This window comes from Urocitellus parryii, chromosome 6, assembly GCF_045843805.1.
Source record: "Urocitellus parryii isolate mUroPar1 chromosome 6, mUroPar1.hap1, whole genome shotgun sequence".
Classification (NCBI taxonomy): domain Eukaryota; kingdom Metazoa; phylum Chordata; class Mammalia; order Rodentia; family Sciuridae; genus Urocitellus; species Urocitellus parryii.
The window spans coordinates 131,186,243-131,201,424 of NC_135536.1; the positions used below are offsets into that span (position 1 = coordinate 131,186,243).

Below are 15,182 nucleotides of genomic sequence, written 5' to 3' on the forward strand. Positions count from 1 at the left end.
CGGTCGCTGCCCGAGGAAGAATTCGGAGGCGGCGCGAGGCCCGGCGCTCGCGCGGCGCCGGGGAGCCGGGAGGCAGGCCGGCGGCGGCATGAGGATAGCGGCGCGGCGCCTGTGAGCAGCGCGCGGCGGCGGCGGGCGAGCACCAAGCGGCCGGGGCTCCCCTCCCCCGCTGCCGGGCGGTGATTTGCGGGCCCGCTGAGCCCCCCGCCCACTCGCCTCGGCCGCCGCCTCGCGCTTCCCCTCGTCGGCGCGGCCGCCCGCCCGGCTCGAGGCCCGCGGGAGCGCGGCGCAGCCCTCGGCCCGCGGGGGCGGCCTCCTGGCATCTTCGCGGCGACCAAGGACGACCCGGGAGGGGAGCGTCCGGGATGGCGCGTCCGCGGCCTCGCGAGTACAAAGCAGGCGACCTAGTCTTTGCCAAGATGAAGGGCTACCCGCATTGGCCGGCGCGGGTAAGTACTGTGACCGCGGCCCGCCGCCCACCATTTTCCCTTCATGATGGCGCGCCCGCCCCTTCCATCTCTCAGCCTGAGCTGCTGGTCAGGGCCGGCCGCGGCGGCAGCAAAGGCAGGCGGCGCTGCTCGAGGAAGACGAGACCGAGGCGAGGACTCCCGGCCGCGCCCGCCTGCCGCCATCCCTCCGCCCGCTTCGAAGGCGGGTCCGGTCCCCAGGCCCGGCGCGGCAGCCCTCCCGGAAAGCCGAGGGACTGGGGAGAGGGCCCGGAGAGGCGGTGGCCTCCGCAAGTGCTGTTGGCAACGCCGGGGTCCGGGCTGACGTCGGGCGGGCAGGGAAACGTAGAGCAAGTGGCCGTCCACCAGCCAGCAAGCGCGGCAGCGAATCCTGGAAAGGGGTAGTGGTCATCCAGAGGCTAGCAGGGCCTCTTGGCAGGCGTTCATGCATCTCGGTGCATCCTGCGCCTTCCAGACTTGTTGAGTTTCCCCTGAGCGCGATTCTGGTGCCCGCCTGCCCTGGCATTGTCCCGGGATGCGTGCCTCCCTGGAACCTACCGTTCTCTTGAACTGACATCAAATAGAGGAGAGCTTGCAGTCTTTCACTGACTGGTGGCTCCTTGTGCCATTTCACCTCCATATTTGTTTTAGGTCGGATCCCAAATCTTATTTTTGGCCTCCGCTATAATCCACAATAGCTGTCTTCCTGTGTAACAAGGTTGTCGCTGGGCTTTCTCTAGAAAGCATCTGCATGTATTACATAGAATTAAACATTTTTTAATTAGGCCCTTTGAGGAAGAAGGACAACAATTTTGTGAGAGTTGGCAACTGAATACTTGAAATAAGAAATACAGTGAGAAGGAGAAGCAAGACATTTTGGAGACTGTATTGGTATTCTTGAGGAAGAAGGAAAAAACGACCTAATTCTAGAGTGTGAGCACTAGAATGTTGTTTTGTAGTTAAGTAAAGATAACAAGACCAAGCGGGGGGAAAATACACCCATTCACAAAAGGAAGTGACATCATGGGTGGCCACACTGAAATGTAGTGAAGTTGAGGCAGTAGTTGGACATAACCACTTTTTTTAAACATTTGGTTTGGCATGATTGTAAATGGAAAAAAACACTGGGCCAGGAATTGGGGGACCTAGTATCTGGCTCAGGCTCTGTTATGTATTAATCATTTCAATGTCTGCATATCCATTTCAGCAAGTATAAAGTGATCATCTCTAGGATTCCTTCCAACAACCCTGGAAATCAGGAGGATAAAACAATCGTATTCAGGTTCCTTTAGGCTCTGGATATAACTTATCCATGTTTGAACTGTGGGTTCTTAAATAAGGCAAAGTTTTCAATGTAGCGCTATTTGGATTTAAAAATATTGTTTAGTACTATATTGCTAGAAGGAGCAAGATTTGTGGCTTTAGGAGTACTTTAGGAAATCCCTGAATAAATCTGTCAAAGAAGAAATATACAGCTTTAGGATGTTATATGAATGTACGTATTCAAAAGTGAACTAATGATTGTCATCATCAGTTGGCCATTCCTTGTAGTTCAATGGTTTTCTTTCATCTTATCTTTGAAAAAAAATATCTTCTGAGGGTCAAAAAGAAAATAGACTAAATTTTTCATTAACATGCTGCTTGCACAGGTTGGCCACCTGTGGTAATTTATGAAACAGAAAAGAGCTATAGGAAGTGCTCCTAACTGTATATCTGATAGTACATAAGATTCCCAAAAGGCAAAGTGGGGAACCAAAATCCATCAGGTTTTGGAGTGTTGTATTTCTTATTTTGAGACAGGGTCAAGTTAAGTTACTTAGGGCCTTGCTAAGTTGCTGAGATTGGCTTCGAACTTTTGATCCTCAGAGTCACTGGGATTAGTCATGCACCACCAGATCTGGTTCCATCCAATTCTTAGATAAAATAAAATAGATACAAAGGGAAAAAAAATCTGTTTATTCACATTTGCCATGACCATCTCAAGAACCTAAGACTTTTAAAAAATATTTTATAATGAGTGGCATGTTAAAAATTTCAAAGAAAGGATGCTTCATAATGTTCTCATCTTATTTTCATCTCAATACTGTGAGGCATCATCCCCATTTTACACTTAGTTTTATCTTTGTAAATGAGTCTATAAAATACTAACTGGAAAGAAATTCTGTGTTTTCAAATTTCAAATACTCTCACTTGATGTGGTCAGTCGTGTTGGAATCAGATTCTCTATGGCCCCTAGGAATCAAACCTGGAAGGAAAAGCATGGGGAGACAGATTTCAGTTCATGCTGTAGGGATGAGCTTTCTAACAGATCTGGTCCATGCAGGAATGAAAAAGCAACTTCCTTGCTGTAAGGAAGATGTTTGGTTCCGGGCAGCCCCTTGTGAGGCACATAGGTCAAGAGGATTCAGAATTTAGGCAAATTTAATTCAGTCTTTACACTTTTGTGACCCTGGGCACAAATATTCTGTAATCATTTCTGAGTTTCAGTTTACTAGTCTAAAATGAGAATAATTCTCACCATACAAATAGTAAAGTAGTCCCCCCACCCTTATCTGTGGTTTCACTTTCCACAGTGTAAGAATACAGTACTGTATCATAAAGTATTTTGAGAGATCACATTGAAATAACTTATTGCAGTGTACTGTTATAGTTGTTCTATTTTATTATTGTTGTTAATTTCTTATTGTGCCTAATTTATGAATTAGACTTTAATCATAGTTACATTTGTACAGGGAAAAAAAACAGTATATTTAGGATTGATACTATCCACAATTTCAGGCATCCACAGGAGGTCTTGAAACCATGGGTTAAGAGAAGACCATTGTCAAAAAGCACCAAGTAATAGTGCTGGAATGTTTCTTTTTTTCCTTTTTGAATTTCTAACTTACTTTTGTATTATTTACACTATTTTTAAAATATTATTTTCCCCACATTTTATTATGAAAATTGTAAGCATTCAGAAAAGTTGAAAAATTATACAGTAAGTCCCCATATATCTATCATTTAGATTCTGTAATTAAGGTGTTTTTTTTTTTAAATAACCATATAACTGTGAACCATTATTATTTATTTATTTATTTTTGTGTGCGTGATGCTGAAGATTGAACCCAGAGCCTTGGGCATACTAGGCAAATACTCTATGACTGAGCTACTTCCTCAGCTATAATTTTTACTCTGTTTACTTTATAGCATCTATTCATATACCCATCCCTCTATTCATGCACTAGTCTATGTTTTAATACCTTTTAAAGTAAGATGCACATATCTCTATAATTTACTCCTGGACACTTCAACATGCATGTCATTAACTAGAGGTTAATATTTTTTATGGGTCATTTTCTTCTGAGGTAAAATTTACGTAAAATGAAACATACTTAAATGTACCATTCTGTGAATTTGACTGATGTACATTCTGGTGACCTTGGTATAGAGTAGTGCCAGTATTTAAGAAAGTTCCCTCATGCCTCTTTCCTGGTGAATTCTTGTTCTCCTGCCTTTTCCTCCCCCACTGTTCAAGTATGTTATTTTAACATTAAAATAAAAAGTTGACTATTTCTATGGAATATACTTTATTATGTACAGATTTAAAAATTAGATGTTTGCCTGTGTCTAAGGTTTAGCTAGTTTAAAATACTTAGACTAAAACATGAGTGTCTGAAATCTTGATTGTGTACCCAGTTGGTTAAAAAAAAAAAAAAAAAGCTGAGCTTGTGTTTCTAAGATATGTAAAGTTATTTTAAAATTGTGTGTACCTGTGCTTTGTAATACTGTTACATACATTATAAAGTAGACAAAAAAAAGAAACTGAAAGCAATGTATAAGTAATATTACAGGTTTTAAATTTTTTTTTTAAATATTTTTATTAGTTGTTCATGGATCTTTATTTTATTTACTTATTTATATGTGGTGCTGAGGATTGAACCCTGAACCACAACCCCAGCCCCATGTGTTTTAAATTTTTTATTGGCAAAAATATCACTAACAGTAATAGATTACATCCATATTCTTAAAAGTCTTAATTTTTGGAATGTTTTTTGCCTGCTTCTTGTGAGATGTGATTTAGATAGATGGTCATCACTGGGCACACACCTGTTGTCTCAGCTACTCGGGAGGCTAAAACAGAGGATCACTTAAGCCCAAGAGTTCAAGGCCAGCCTGGCAACATAGTGAAACCTTGTCTCTTAAAAAAACAATAAATACTTTATATGAGAACTCTCAGACATTACTACTAGGAAATTGGTATAATCACTTTAAAAATCTGGCCTAATCTACTGAAGTTAACACATAACCTACTTTGTGACCTAATGGTTTGTTCTAGTATACACCCAAGACAAAATGAGTGTTTACATCCACCAAAAGACTTGTACAAGAGTATGCATACATAGCAACTTTACCCATAATAATAGAAGACCAGAAACAATTCACATGTTCACCATCAGGAGAATGAATAAACAAATTGGTAGTATATTCATTCAATAGAATACTTCTTTGCAGCAAAAAGGAATATAATACTTATGCTTGCAAAATATAAGGTTGTGTGAAAAAAGTCAGATTCAAGAGAGTACATTTGATATGGTTCTATTTATGTGATATTCAAAAACAAGCAAAACTAACCAATGGTAATCAGTGAATAGAGAGGAGTTACTGACTGGCAGGAGGCACTAGAACTATATCTTGATCTGAATGGTGGTTGTATGGGTGTGTACTTTTGTAAAAACTTATCAAGCAGCATATTTAAAATTTGTGTACTATACTGTGTAAGTTATGCCTTAATTTTAAAAACACAAGACTAGAGGAAAGAAAGATCTAATACTGTAAGCTTCTCTGTAGGTTAGATTTCACCATTTTTAGTTTTCAGTGGGCTTTTTTTTACTCCAAGTCCTCTGTCCAAATTGCATCTTCCTGTCCCTTTTCACTATTTTAGAAACTTCAGTTAAGGCTGGGAATATAGCTCTACCCTTCTATACAGCTTGACGAGCTGAACTCATTGAACTTTTATTAAGCGTTTACATTAGTTGCAGTTTTTAATTTTTCTGCCAGTAGATTAAATTTGCAGTAGCTTTAAAACATGATTATAAATATTTTATACCCTTAGTTAAAATAAAAATGCATTTTTAGGGTTTTGTTTTTGTTCTTTGCCTTTGACAATAAGACACTAGAATATGAGACTTTATTTCTGGAGGGCAGGCCACATATTTCCAGGGAGTCACTTGGAATTTAAATTCTTTGTGATCTCACCATAAAGTAAGATGTTTATAGTTTTCATTACTTTGGCCTGATTCCAAAGAAGGTCAGTCTTCAGGTAAAGTGGGATAGACTCACTCACTCAGCCCTTTCCCCGGGGACTGTGTTGATTTTTGCCAAGGAACTACAGATTGTTTCATTTCTTTGACTTAAATTGGAGCAATACACATTTTCCAGTGCTCCCATTTTAACCAGATGAATCTATGTATATTCCCACAACATCCCCTTCGGAATGCCATAATAACTACTATTTCCCATGATTTGGAAAATATTAATTCTTCAAAGTCAGGTCTCCACACAATCTCCACTATGAGACATTATTTGATTCTTTTGGAAAATTGTTTCAAATTAGTATGCTGTGCAGACTGTTACCTGTCAGTGACAAAATAGGTAAAGAAGTTGAAAGTATTAAAATTTTTAAAAATCAATTTGATGAGTAACTTTGTGAATCTAATAATTAAAAATTTTGAAGCTTTTAATTTATCTAGTAATTCATTTTTATCATATAAAAATGTCAGTCTGCAACAAAATTAAAAATTTTTTTTAAATGCCAAAATCTAGTCCTTTACTGTAAATAAAGTAGAAGTACTAACAATAAGAGGAACCTTAAAGGTCAGTAGTGGTCTTTGCACCTACAAAACTGATTCATAACTGTGAATCGTTTGAAATATTTGAAAAGGGGAATGGATTGACTTTCATGTTACAAATGTTAATTATTACACAAGTAATAAAATTTGAAGAAATTACTCTCTTCACCTAGTTATAAGAAACATGAATAACCATCTGTATACGTAGGTACGTCATTTTTGTAATATGTACAATTCTACAACCTTTTCCCCATTTAAATACTATATCTTAAATGAGTTTTAATGGCAGCCAATGTTTCTGTAACATCATTTGTAATAGTTATCTGGTAATTCGTGATATAGTCCCATTATAAATTATAACCCTCTTATTTTAGGATATTTAGGTTATTTCCAGTTTTTAACTATAAAATAAGACTCAGAAACATTCTTTTTGCTAACTTACAATTAATTTCCTCAGAATAAATGTGGAAATTATATTTATGAGTCAAGGGGTATATGCACATTTTATAGCCTTGGATTTATATTGCTAAATTGCCTTCCAGAAAAGTTTTGACTAGCTTATACATCTACTAATAGAACAAAAGAATACCATTTTCTCACAAACTTATTAAGGTAAATGATCCAAATTTTTTTAAAAAAATCTGTCGACTTAATAAATATAAAAACAATTTCTTTAGTTACAAGTTAGGTTGAATATATGTATCATATATGAGAATATCATATGTTGTAACAAGTCTTGATTACAAGTTAAAATAAAAATATAACACTACCATGAGGTGGATATTATCCCTAAGACATAGCTTAAGAAATTCACCCAAGGTTACACAATTAATAAGTATCTTAATCCATGACTATCAAGAATGCCACAAGAACATAACAGGTGTGACATTAGATGAAAGGGCTGAGGAAGTATTTGGCAGTGTATGGAAAGACTATATGTATGTATATGTTACCTACCAGACTGTTTATATATATGTAATTACCTACAAGTGCTAGCAGTGTTAAGTCAGGGAACATTTCATTGTAGAAGATTGTATTATCTATCTTTCTCTATATCTCTCTAAAAGCCCTCTGATGCAAGGGAATGTATTAAAAAATAAGTCATTAGTTATACATTTAGAGAAAGTAGAGAACCACTACAATCAATTCTAAATTAATAGCATGGTATTGACCTAGGTATAGGTTCCAAAACCTTTATGTGTCACAGAACACATACATATACTTTGAACATCAGATAGGGTAGTTAGGAGAGTTTCTGATGCAGTAGATCCTAGAAGCTAAATCATAAGAATGACGATATCCTGTGTAGATTTTGTCAACTTACCGCATTTCTGATCATGATAACATTTTTCAGTAGTGTTTCATTGCCATTTGTGTAGGTAATTTTTCAGTCCTACCACAGTTAATCTGGTAAAATACCATCTGTATGATACCACAGAAAACCACACAGAAGTTAAAAAAAAAAACAAAAAAAAACAACTAATGATTGGTGAGCTCAAACTTTCAGAATGACATCCTGGAGATTTTTGAGGAAGCCCTGTAATGTGTAGCAAGAGAACTGACCAGGGTCTAAAAAACATGTCCTCATTCCATCACTAGTTTGAATTTTTTAGGTTGGGCATCTTTTTAACAACCTTTGTAAAATAGAGAAAATAATAATTATTCTCCTTCCCTTCTTTTTTATCTAGGGATCCAATATTAAAATCCACATGAAAGAACTATTGGCTGATTAAGTACCTAATAATTCCCTCATAGGATTACTAAACTCCTAATTTACACAATTCATGGAATCTAGTAAAATCTCCATAAATGCTTTGTGTGGCTTGGTGAGTTTGTTTTTCAGCAATTTCCTTGTGGTTTTATAATATTGAGTTTGACTCTGGGTTCTGGGAATTGTGGGGACTTACCATTATAAGATTCCCAAGTCTGATGGGGGCTTTTCTAGAGGTTCCACATATTTTCAGGACTTGGGAGCAAAATAAATCGGACCTCATTGGCATACAAATGGATTTATGAATAAACCACTCTTCTTATTTAATTGCTGAGACTCAAGCTCCCTGCTGATTCTGATTAGAGTCTCTAAGGCTGCCCAGAGGTGGAGATGTCCAGTTTTCATAGGGCAGAAGAGTTAGTGTTAGCAGGAAAGTTCTCAGTAGCATAGTAACTTCTCAGTTTCTATTGCACATATAAAAATGAATTTCACAAAAGGTTAAAAATTTTTTACATAAGCAGGAATGTCAGATAATAAGCTCAGCTTTAGCTCTCTTTTTTGGACACTGATGTAGAATCTTTGTACTAATGACATCTTTAATTTTGGAGGAAATGCACTTTTAAAGAAATATTATAAATTCTTTTAAGTTTTTGAGGTTGTATATGTTGGATGAACTGAAATGAACTTTCACTTTTTAAATAAGATCAACTGTTTTAAAATAATTTTTTTCTTCACTAGACTGCTACATGAAGATTAAGTCAATAATTTTAAAAAATACTTGAACCTTGGAAATTAGTCATTTTTGATTTATTGTAATGCAGTCTAGTTGCTTTCAGATTATTTTTGCCCATAAGTTAGGAATAAATATTCCTATCTCAGCACACATACACCAGAAAAAAAGTTCACCAAATCATACTTACTATATGTGATGCATTCTGGTATTTTGTATTTCATTTTATAAAAAATCAGGTTACAACCCTCTAAGTCAATTTTTACTACATACAGTTTAAAAAGCATGATTTGGTCTAAAAGGCCAAAGGAATTTGTCTATGCATTTATATAGAACAGTTGTTGGAATTTTCAGATGATGATGATGATTTCAACAGTCCTGGGCTTTTTATTCTATTGTAGCCACAATCTTATATGAGAGTTGAAAGTGATATTGTATTAGATCATTTAACCATCCAGGTTAGAATTTCCCTTGATCTCAAAAGTCTAAATGTACAGATCAAATATTTTCAATCTCATATTTCTTGTAGTCTTTAAGCTGCAAGTATACGCTTAACTATCTTGAAGCTATTAAAGTTTCATATATATGCCTTCTTAAGGGTAATAAGCTCCATGCATTTGCTACCTATCTAGTTATACATAATCTGACTACATAATGTTCCCTAGCAGGTAGTATTGAGGTTTTGGGGGATTTCTTAAGTTTGTGGAACTAAACTGGAAGACCATCCATAACTAAGGATAAGGAGCTTTTATGTTCAGAAAACCTAATAGTTCTATAAGGCAGGTTTATGGTACACTCTGAAGTGAATATTAAGTCTTTGGGACTATTCATTTCTAATAATGCCTGTATTTCTTTTTAAATCACTTTGTGCCCAACCAAAAACATTTCCTTAGTACTATGAGATAACAGCAGTCTCAGTAGAACCTAGTATTGATAGGAAGGCATTCTTCAACTTCTGGAAAATATAGTGAATTCAATTTTGCTTCTTCTAGCTAGCCAATTGACTCACACAAAATAAATGCATTACAATTACAAAATAGCTCCTCTATACTAAATGGAAATATCTTAGAACAAAATGAATAAGATTAGGTTAGTTTTTGTGTGATGCCAGGTATTCAAGAATTCTGCTTGTTCTCTAGCTCAACCTTTTGTGATTATTGCTGTTGTTTACTGGCCCTATCTCATGCTATAGGGGTGATGAGGAGAAGACAAAACCTTTGATAAGAATTATAAAATATGGCTGGGTGCAGTAGCACACGCCTATAATCCCAATGGCTCAGGAGGCTGAGCCAGGAGGATTGCGAATAAAGTCAGCCTCAGCAAAAGTGAGGCACTAAGCAACTCATTGAGACCCTGTCTCTAAATAAAATATAAAATAGGGCTTGGGGATGTGACTCAGAGGCCAACTTCCCCTGAGTTCAATCCCCAGTACCAAAAAGAAAAAAAAGAGAATTATGAAATATGATGGTCTTCTTTCTTCATTTTTAATAAGTTCCTTATCTGGGTCAAAGATTTATTTAACTACAAAGGATCAGGTAACTCAGAACAAATGTGTTGCTTGTTTTTATAGTGTTGTAAAAACAGGTTACAAAAGTAGAGCAACTTAAGAGCTCTTGGTTGGAGAGGTTTGTTGATATGAAACAGAGATGATAGTGATTGAAGACTCCTTTGCTCCACTAAAGTTGCCTCTTATTTAATATTGTAACCTACAAGTGAGCCCTTGACCTCTCCATTTTCTTTTGGTATACCAGCTCCCTTCTGGCTTCACTCCTTCATATCCAGATTAAACCCCACTTGATAACTCAAATAGTTGTCACCCAGTCTCTTTTTTTGTTTTGAAGTATTCACCATTCTAACCCCTTCTTGGGTCATACTTCTGCTCCAGCACAGACATGTAGACTGTGGGCTGCTTCAGAATTTAAATTCATTAGTCTTTTTGCTGGTTTGGGGTCAGTTCCTTGTACAACTTCCTCAAGTATTAATAAATATCATTATCACTCTGTTCCAACTCCTTTGCCCTCATTTTTAGCAAGTTATTTTACCTTCATACTTCATAAAAAAAAGTATATGCCAACAGATTTGAACTACAACTTCCTGTCTGCTTAGAAATTAAAGTCCTCCCACCCCTCTTTCCTCCTTTCCCCACTTCCCCCTTGCTTCCCTTTTTCTTTCTTTTGGCTATATAGGAGCATAGTTGTGTCTCTTTTCCCTGGAGGCAGTAAGGTGCAATAGAAGAGCAAACCTCTGTGGGCAGATGAAGCCATTTCTGCATATTGCCTTTACTCCTCAGTAGATCAATGACCCTGGACAGAATACCTGATCTCTTAGCCTCTGTGGACTCACAAGTAAAATACAGACAATAATGTCTTCCTTTCAGGATCATTTCAAGAATTATGAACACAAAAAGGCTGGAGTTTAACATATGATCAAAACATGTTTCCTCCTTCCCCCTTTCTTATCCTCCCTACTTAGACCCTCCTCCTCCTATTTTACACTACCCTTTTTCTTCTTCCATTTAATTTTAAACAAATATTTTTGAATGTTTGCTATGTTCCAGGCACTCTATAAGTGCTGTGGGTAGAAAAGTGACGTCAACAAATCTTTGTTTTCCTAATTTAAGTCATCAGCCTCTTCCCTTTTATTGGCTCTTTCTCTTCAGACTGGAAATATTTCATCTGTCATCTTTCACATACTGCTCTCTATGCTTCCTTTAGTAGGCAGCCTTCATTAAGAACTGGCCTTACTGGTTTTTTTTTCACCCTATCCTAGAGGTCACCATGACCTGCCAATTCAAAGAACATATTTCAAGAAAGCCTTACTTTTGCCTCTGTGGAATTTTAATACTGCATCTTAAAAATTCTCTTTCCTTGGCTTCCCTCATGTTTCTTGTCGTGGAAGGTTCTTCTACTTCACCTTTGGTACCTTTGCAGATTTTTATTTAACTTTAGCCACAATTTTTTTTTAAAGAGAGAGAATTTTAATATTTATTTTTTTTTTAGTTTTCGGTGGACACAGCATGTTTGTTTGTATGTGGTGCTGAGGATCGAACCCGGGCCACACGCATGCCAGGCGAGCGTGCCACCGCTTGAGCCATATCCCCAGCCCTAGCCACAATTCTTCAGGATAATATCTTCTAAGCCTCTTATTTCATGCCCAGACTCACTAGCGTGAATTTTAAATCCATAAATTCATTTACATACTGGACAGCCCATTGAATGCCCTCTCAGTTACCACAAATTCATTGTCAAATCTAATGTAGCTATCTTTCTCCACCCAAGTATTCCTGTTCTAGTAAAAAATTCATCCAGTAACTCCCAAAACCAAAGACATTAAATCATCTTAGTTGTTCCTTTTTCTTTATCTCCCGCATCATATTGGTCACCTTATGATAAGGATGAGCTGTACAAATGAAGGCCTGGTGGTAGTTCTTTTGGAGAAAAGTGGTATGAGCTTTGATTAATCATATATTTCAGCAGTAAGGAACCTGATATATACTCATTAATGTAAACAAGATTTTAGCAGAAATGTATACCATCAATTTGAATTTCATTGGTGTTATTATTTAATATATAGAATATATCTTGGTTTTATAGTGGGTCATTATAATGATACTATAGCATAAGGAACTTATACCTATTGTTATATTTGGAATATTTTAAAACATTAATGATAAAATTTATGACAGATGGAGCTTCACAGGATTTATTCCCTTTTAAAAATGGCTAATCAAGGTGTAACAATTTAAGAGACCTCAGCAAACTAAAATGAATTCTTGACAGTGAGGGATATCCAAAGATTTGATTGTTCAGTCAGAAAAGAAGAGGTGTAAGGGATGTGGTAGTGATCTTCAAATAGTTGAAAGACTCCTATGTGAAAAAAAGAAATACTAAGTGGGGGTAGCAAAAAGAGAATATGCTTTGGTATCAGAGAGGCATGGATCAAATTAAACTCTGCCACTCACTAATTACAACCCTGGGCAAAGTTTCTTACTCTCCATTAGTCTCAGTTACCCCTTCTCTAATATAGAGATAGTATTACCTACCCTAGGTTGTTTGGAAAACTTAGTTAAACTCAAAAGAATGAACTTAGTTAAAGTTACTAATGTATAATTGAAGTTAAACAAATAGTTTGGTCCTTTTCTTCTGTGGTAGATGTTAGATGGGTAGAACTCTATATATAGAGTCAAAGGATAGAAATTCAGAGGAACCCATTTAAGTTGGCTTATCTTACCAAAGAGCAATTAAGAAAGTTTTAGCATTATTGAGAATTTTTGTATCAATAATCAGCACAATAATCCTATGCTATAGATATTTTACTCTTTTTAAAGAAGGAAAAAACCCTGAAGTTTAAAGAGATTTTATTTATCTTCCCCAAGCTTGTCCAATTATAGTAATTGATCAACTGGAAACTATCTCCAAAGCCTATAAACTCTTAAAGTACATTGTGTGTTTTATCTCTGGTAATGAAGGTTTAAGCATCTCTAATTCAACAGCTATTTGTTGTGTACATATACACACAGATATATACATGCCTTCAGGTGATATAAATTGTTAAGGAGGAAAATATTTGGGGAATAAGGAATGCTAGCAGGAGTAGGGAATATAGAGAGGATGTTTCTATCTTATAGAATATTCAGGGAAAGCTTCTCTAATAAGATGGCATTTGAATAGAGACGGTTAGAACACTAAATCCTGAGTGAAGCTTCTTTTATATTTTGTTCTATTGCTTCTTTTCTACCTGCAATTTTGAAGTCTTTAATGAAAAGTTAAATGCTAGCACCTTCTGAGACATAAGATTTAAAAAACTTCCAGTGTTGTTATTTTAGAGAGGATGAGAAAATTAAAATGTGTTAATCTAGGGCTGGGGTTGTAGCTCAGCGGTAGAGTGCTCGCCTAGCATGTGTGAGGTGCTGGGTTCAGTTCTCAACACCACATAAAAATAAATAAATAAAATAAAGGTAATGTGTCCAACTACAAATAAAAAATAAAAATTAAAAAAATACTTTAAAAATCTTTTTAAAAAATTGTGTTTGTTAATCTTTTTGACCACCTAACTTGCTCAGAGTTAGAGTGAATTAGTGGAAAGAGCCACACTGAAATTCATTACTCTCTGAATTTACCTCCAGGAAGCGAGGAAATAAGGAACATACACTAACCATTTTGACAATTAGATAGAAATTCTAAAATAATTTGGAAAATTAAAAAGTTCATACAAGAAAAGCCAGACTTGGAACAAATTTTTTGTTCATTGTAAGTTTTTTCTTAAAATTTTAGTTTTTTATTGTTGGTCGTTCAAAACATTACATAGTTCTTAATTCTTAAAATTTTTTAAATTGTGGTAAAATATATATAACATAAAATTTACCATCTTCTAAAATATTTATTCTTTTAGTTGTACACAATACCTTTATTTTATTTATTTATTTTTTTTATGTGCTGAGGATTGAACCCAGGGCCTTGCACATGCTAGGCGAGCACTCTACCGCTGAGCCACAATCCCAGCCCCAAAATTTACCATCTTAATAACAATTCCTAAGTGTATAATTAGTAATATATCACATGTAAATGTATATTTGCATTGTTTGGTAACCATTACAACCATCCATCTCTGAACTGTTTTCATCTTAGGAAACTGAAACTTTGTGCCTATTAAACTCTCCATTCTCCACCTTCTAGTTCCCAGCAACTACCTTCTGTCTCTTAATGAATGTGACAACTCTAGGTACCTCATACAAGTGGAACTATGTAATATATATACTTTTGTGACTGGCTTATTTCACTTAGTGTAATGCCCTCAGGATTTCTTTGTAGTGTCTGTCAGATTTTCCTTTCTTTTTTTTAAGACCAAATAATATTCCATGATATATATAATGGAACATTGTGATATTACCAATATTTTATGACTGTCCAAATTCATGGAATAGGACAAAAGAGAAAGTGATGAAAAGATGCAATAAAGACTGAAGTCAGAGTTCACAACTGTGCCCAGGCATGGCCTTAAATGAGGCAGTTGAGTAGGATTGAGAACAAGAGAAAATAAGAAAGGGTTCAGAAATGTCTGAGAGTGATTAAATGATTGAGTAATCAATTGTAAGATGATCAGGAAGGATTAGCTGAACCTACTACCTTTATGTGACAAAAATAGGCATGCTTATAATTTTCTTTTATGTCTAAAATTACTCAAATTTTGGAGGGGTGAATTTCATCCCTGAGACAAACCAAAAGTGCTGTCTTGTCTGGACATTTTTGTTCCAAGAACCAAGTCTTACCCTCCATTTGAAGGGTAAGTTGTGGAAATATTACAGTTAGTTCATTGTGCTGCTGCTTATTTAATTGACAATTATATTGAACCATTAATTAACAGCTTCCTAATCAAAGTACTCAGTATTGTTCACGCCTCTATCTGTGGCATGTATTTGTATTACCTTGCTACTTTTTACTTTCCGTTATTGTTTGTTTTTCAAG

The 15,182-nt window shown here is 36.3% G+C and overlaps 1 protein-coding gene across 1 annotated transcript in view; it reads left to right on the top strand.

Annotated features, from left to right (window-relative positions):
• Window positions 1–271: 271 nt before the first annotated feature.
• Hdgfl3 (HDGF like 3) overlaps window positions 272–15,182 on the top strand; it is a 64,705-nt gene continuing 49,794 nt past the window's right edge. The window contains exon 1 of the mRNA XM_026388121.2: window positions 272–449. Coding sequence (XP_026243906.1) covers window positions 366–449 — 84 coding nt within the window. The 5' untranslated portion in view covers window positions 272–365. The remainder of the gene's footprint in view (window positions 450–15,182) is intronic.